Genomic DNA, 6,116 nt, shown 5'->3' on the forward strand with positions numbered 1-6,116 from the left:
TTGGAGCCCAACCCCCAATCCGAGCCTCTTATCTTCTCCGATCCCTGGTCCATTGTGTCTTCCCCCGCCCCCACCTCTGATCTCCAATTCCCTGACTCTCACTCCCTAGAGCCCTCAGGAGGCAGAGCCATGTCCATGGAGCAGGTGAAGCCATGGCTCTGCCACATGCTGCAAGGTGAGAGTGGATGCAGTTTCCACCTGCATGGAGAGAAGGGCAAGAACAGGCAGTACATCCGCAAAGTGGATCCTGGGCCGATGCGATGAGACTACATGCTGGGTAACGCCTGGTGGAGGTCAACAAGGTGAACAGAGAGAAGGAGACCCACCAGGTGTGACGCACCTTAACCCCAACCCTAACCCTAATCATACCCCTTCCTAGGTTGGATTCTTATCCCTTCCCAGGTCTCAGACCTTAACCCCACATACTGAAACGGCCGCAATGAGTCGGCCGAGATGAAATGGCCATGCTGAATCGTCCTAGACCCAGAGCAGGATGCGGCAAGGGGCAAAACAGAGGTGAAGCAGGGCGTTTGCTTTTGCCAGGTTTTTATCTTTCAAAACATTGGCAACCCTAGGTGCACTGTTCATGTAGCTGACAGGAGTCTCAGCCCGACCAGCTAACGATATCCACAGTCCACCGAACCCTGTCAGAAAACTGTGGCAATCAGTGGTGTCTCTCCAAACCGCTAACACCAGCACCACAAGCATACTCAGTTTTCATGGATGTTCAGTTCATCTGTGAGAACTGAGCATGCCCAGAATGCTAGTGTCAGTTGCTCATAGTGTTGTCTTTGACTGCTGCACTTTTCTAAACCTGGGTATGCAGTCTGTGAATCTTCACTAGTTAAGATGCTTATTTTTTAAGGATCACAAGGGGAGAAAGAGGAGGAAATGAATGCCCACCCAACTAGGGTGGACCCCCCTAGACCCGCCCATTTCCTCTTGCCCGATGCAATTTAGAGGAGGCTTTTCAAAACCCTGACAAAGTGCCAGGTTTTGAAAAGCCGTCCTCAAACAGGAGAAATCTAGACGTCTAGTAACCCTAAATCCAACCTATCCACTGTCCCACCCAAAAATTGTCTTCTGAGTACACCACTGGGCTGCAGAAGCATATTGGGGGGATTTTTGGCTGTCCACAAAAAATTGTCACCTGAGATGAGTGCTCCTTGTTCCTGCTTTGTGGAACTTATAATTTCATCTGAGGAGCAGGTGCAGTCAGGGCAGAATACAAAATTAACCCATTTGGAGACATTAGCCTGATGAGATAAACAGGCATATGAAACCAGCATTATCAGCAGTAAAATTGAAAAAAGATGAAAAACAAATAACTCTTAGCTTAAAACCTATGACAAGGCCAGACTACAGTGTGCCCCAAGAGCGAAACAGAGAGAGAAAGTGGATTTTCTATGTTTTAAGTGCTAGTACCAAAAAGGTCAGATATTCATGTTAAATACTGGGGCATCTAGCATGCTTTAAGTGAAGTTATGAGACTATAGATATTACTCTCCTCTCCCTTTTTTTCTGATTTCACAGATTTTGAACAATATAAGTTTGTTGGTTGTAGCTTTATAGCCTGCACATTCAACCACATCAAAACAGGATGTCAGATAACCTTTGATGATGACTACAGTGCCTACTGGATATATTTTGTCAATTTCCTGGGGACGCTGGCAGTATTGCCAGGGAACATTGTTTCTGCTCTTCTGATGGACAGAATTGGACGCTTAACCATGCTAGGTATTTATGTACATACATTTTTCACTGTGTGACTTACAGTAGAAATCATAATAAAATTAGTAATCCTCTGAACAGCCGTGCTCATTAGTGTTTAATCAGGGCTGAATTTAAACTCTTCACAAAAAATAGTCCCAGAGTGAAAAAAAAAAATCTCATTGACTTTTCATGTTTTTATTCTTAATAATTCATTTTAGTCCCTTTTTTAATGATTGTTGTGATACTGTAGAGCACTGAATCTCAATTCAGTCCTTGGGCACACCCAGCCAGGCAGGTCTTCCAGATATCCACAATTAATATGCATGAGAGAGATCTGCATACAAAGGAGGTGGTTCATAACTCATAAATATGTTTTGTGGATATCCTGAAAACCGGACTGACTAGGCTTGCCCCCAAGAACTGAACATAAGAATTGCCGCTGCTGGGTCAGACCAGTGGTACATCGTGCCCAGCAGTCCGCTCACGCGGCGGCCCTCCGGTCAAAGACCAGCGCCCTAACTGAGACCAGCCCTACCTGCGTACATTCCAGTTCAGCAGGAACTTGTCTAACTTTGTCTTGAATCCCTGGAGGGTGTTTTCCCCTATGACAGACTCCGGAAGAGCATTCCAGTTTTCTACCATTCTCTGGGTGAAGAAGAACTTCCTTATGTTCATATGGAATCTATCCTCTTTCAATTTTAGAGCGTGCCCTCTCTTTCTCTCTACCTTAGAGAGGGTGAACAACCTGTCTTTATCCAGGGCAGGATTAATTTGTCGAGGGCCCCTAGGCACACAAGTACACTGGGCCCCCTGCCCTGCCCCACCCCACCATGCGCCCAGGCGGAAACAGAAAGCTACATCAGAGGGAAGCTTTAGGCAAGCAGCACCGCTTGCAAAATTATAGTTCCTGTTGCCTTTCTTACCTGCGTTGCTTTCTTGTCTTACTTTCTGTCAATAGGGGAGGGGGGCGCTTTGCTGATCGGGGGGGGGGGGGGGGGGCCCGTGTTGCTGATTGATGCTGGAGGGGCCCATCGCCGTTTGGAAAAAACAATGTTGATGCTGTCTTCATCGAGCCCCCTGACCATTTCGGGCCCTAGGCACGTGCCTACTTGGCCTATTGGTTTATCCTGCCCTGTCCTTATCTGCTAAGTCTATTCCCTTCAGTACCTTGAATGTTTCGATCATGTCCCCTCTCAATCTCCTCTGTTCGAGGGAGAAAAGGCCCAGTTTTTCTAATCTTTCACTGTACCGCAACTCCTCCTTAACCATTTTAGTTGCTCTTGTCTGGACCCTTTCGAGTAGTACTGGATTGAGAAGCACTGCTATACAGTGCATTCATATAATGAAACCAGTCTTGTTAGTTTATGCAGTGTATGCATGGAGCAGGCAATCTGCCAAAGCCATTTTATACATTGGCTTTCTGAAAATTGTCCAACTTGTAAGGGGGGTATTTTTACCTGCATTTTTTCATGGAGATGTTCCCAGGGCAGGGGGGGCAAAATATGCCATTCTGTATCTGTAAAACAACACATGTTTTTGCTGTTAAAGTATCCACAGGAAGAGCAGGTGTACGCCTTCCTTGGCAATTTTCAAAGCGAAAATATGTATGTACTTCCTCTCTGGGAAGCTGTGAAAAATGACTTTGCACCTGCCTACATAGTTTTAAAAGTTGCCCCAATAACTTTTAGTATCCTGCAGTCTTCATCACCAGTCTTTTATTTGGTTTTTCTGAACTCGTTAGCTGTAATCCTCTTATTCGAGGAGGAAATGTTTCTATATATCATGGAGGTATTGGCGGTATACAAATAAAAATTGTATTGTACTTTTTAAAGTTTAAATATGAGATAAAGGCTGAATTCTTCAAAGATAACCCCCAAAAATATGAATCAATGCAAGGACTGGAATAATGAGTAGGTTTTTTTTTTTCCTCCCCCAACAGGTGGTTCCATGGTCCTTTCTGGCATTAGCTGTTTTTTTCTGTGGTTTGGTACCAGCAAGTCATTAATGTTAGGCATGCTGTGTCTGTACAACGGCCTCACCATTTCTGCATGGAACTCTCTGGACGTGGTCACGGTGGAGCTCTACCCTACAGACAGAAGGTGTGTTCAGCTAAAGCAGTGGTCTCAAACTTAGCAGGGCCACATTTTGGATATGTAGGTACTTGGAGGGCCGCAGAAAAAATAGTTAATGTCTTATTACAGAAATGACAACTTTGCATGAGGTAAAACTCTTTATAGTTTATAAATCTTTCCTTTTGGCTAAGTCTTGATAATAATATAATTTATAGCTAAAGAGACATATGATCAAGAAACTGTTTTATTTTACTTTTGTGATTATGGTAAACATACTGAGGGCCTCAAAATAGTACCTGGCGGGCTGCATGTGGCCCCCGGGCCGTGCGTTTGAGACCACTGAGCTAAATCTTTCTTACCATTCTTTTTACCTCAAGCAAACCATTGTGGTTGCCATGCCATGCCCTATATGTGGTATTTGTAGGAATAAACATCAAACCCAGCACTTTGTCCGGGTTTTGAAAAGCCTCCTCAAATCGCGTCGGGCAGGCAGTGGGGGGGGGGGGAGGGGGGCTAGGGCAGGACTGGGGATGGGATTAGGGCGTTACAGGGCGGGGATTGGCAGAACTGAGCAGGCTTGGGGGCGGTTCTAGGGGGTCCAGATTTTCTGATTGGAAAATCTGGCAACCCTAGTGGGGAGGGGCCAAGGCCACCCTGTGGCTATGCTACTGGGATAATGTGTGAAGCTGTAAAGGCTCCACACACACTGCAAAAGGAGTGATTTCCTCTATATGATGTCTTTCAATTGTTCTCATTTTTTTTTTTTCCTGTTTTGTTTTCAGGGCAACTGCCTTTGGCTTCCTGAATGCTCTGTGCAAAGCAGCAGCTGTTCTTGGAAATATAATATTTGGCTCTCTTGTGGGTATCACCATAGCTGTCCCTATTCTGCTGGCTTCTACTGTTCTTGTGTGTGGAGGTCTAGTAGGACTTCGACTTCCTGACACAAGAAACCAGGTGCTCATGTAAAACACCATGCAGGCCATCCCCACTTTTCCCCAGTGCCATCTCTCCCTTGCCCTCTTCTTTTCTAAAGCCAACTTTCATGTGCCAAAGGTGCAAAAGCTTCAGATTTCTAGCCGACAAAAGAAACCTAGCAAGAAATAAAACTTGGACGTTTTGCTGTCGAAGATTTACAGGTAGAGTTCCTAACACCTGCCAGCACACGCTAACACCATGAACGTGCAATTTCAGTAATTAGGTCTCAATCCTTACAATGGGACCCACAGTCAAATAACATGTGTTAATGGCATTAGCACATGTTAATGCAATAGTGTATATCAGTAACTCTAGCTGTTTGCCTCCTGCTTTGGTAATAGTCATGCAGCATCCTGACCTCAGTGGTGTTGGGTGGCAGGAAATGGCTCTTCCTCTTCATATAATACAGGGTCTGGGTCTCAGTTCAGAGGTGAAGAAAGGATGGTCCTTGGTTCATCGCTCAGATCCTGTGCTTGGATCTTAGCCAGAAAGTTTATTCAATCTGATGAGAAACCAGAAATAACCTTTTGCTGGAAATTTTTCAAATAACTGATTTACATTCTGTTCACATTGCATTAGAGACAGATTTAAGGACTAGGCAAAAAGCTTTTAACATTACTGGAAGGCTGGATTGGTTGGTTGTGTTTTATTCACATTTTTTTGCTTGCATGAAATTTAGAGCCGAGGTATAAGTTGTGCTCTTTTAAAACTGAGGCAGTTTTGTAATTTTTCTTTTTATAATGCCTAATGTAGAGAAATTTTTCACGCAGGGCTGCCATTTTTTCTAAATCCCAAAAAATGAACTCACATAACTGCCTGCATACATATTTACTTCTAATGCTCAACAGGTAGAATAAACAGTATTTATAAATAACCAGCATTATAACTGAACAAGCAGAGCAGAGTGCTGGCTGAGTGGAGAACACCTGCCCCATGTATCCCTGAGTGTTGGTCCACACATGAGTCCTTCTATAGTTTGATTTCTAAGGGATCATTCTAATACATTACATTTTAAGTATGTGCTGATAAAGAACACAGCCTCAGTCAGCTCTTATTCCGGGGCGCTTCTTGTAGAGAATCTAAAAATCAGTCATAAGAACATAAGAATTGCCACTGCTGAGTCAGACCAGCAGTCCTCTCCAAAAGGATCCCATCAGGGGGTCAGCATTGGCAATTTAAATCCAAAGCTAGATGGGATAGGAGCAGAGAAGGACAGCTCCTGCCCCATCCCACTAGACCACCAAGATAAAATCAAATAACTGTGACAGTATGCCTTTTGAACTGATTAATTGTTCGATTTTTAGGTTTTGACTCGCCTCTTTTCCATACTTATTGTTGCATCTTGCTTGCTTGCTT

At 44.3% G+C, this 6,116-nt stretch overlaps 1 protein-coding gene across 1 annotated transcript in view; it reads left to right on the forward strand.

The window, feature by feature from the left end:
* The window catches only part of SV2C (synaptic vesicle glycoprotein 2C), a 139,591-nt gene extending 134,840 nt beyond the window's left edge, over positions 1–4,751 (forward strand). The window contains exons 10-12 of the mRNA XM_033929201.1: positions 1,534–1,737; positions 3,653–3,812; positions 4,568–4,751. Of these exons, the coding sequence (XP_033785092.1) occupies positions 1,534–1,737; positions 3,653–3,812; positions 4,568–4,751 (548 nt within the window). The remainder of the gene's footprint in view (positions 1–1,533; positions 1,738–3,652; positions 3,813–4,567) is intronic.
* The last annotated feature ends 1,365 nt before the right edge of the window (positions 4,752–6,116 follow it).

This window comes from Geotrypetes seraphini, chromosome 1, assembly GCF_902459505.1.
Source record: "Geotrypetes seraphini chromosome 1, aGeoSer1.1, whole genome shotgun sequence".
Taxonomy (NCBI): Eukaryota; Metazoa; Chordata; class Amphibia; order Gymnophiona; family Dermophiidae; genus Geotrypetes; species Geotrypetes seraphini.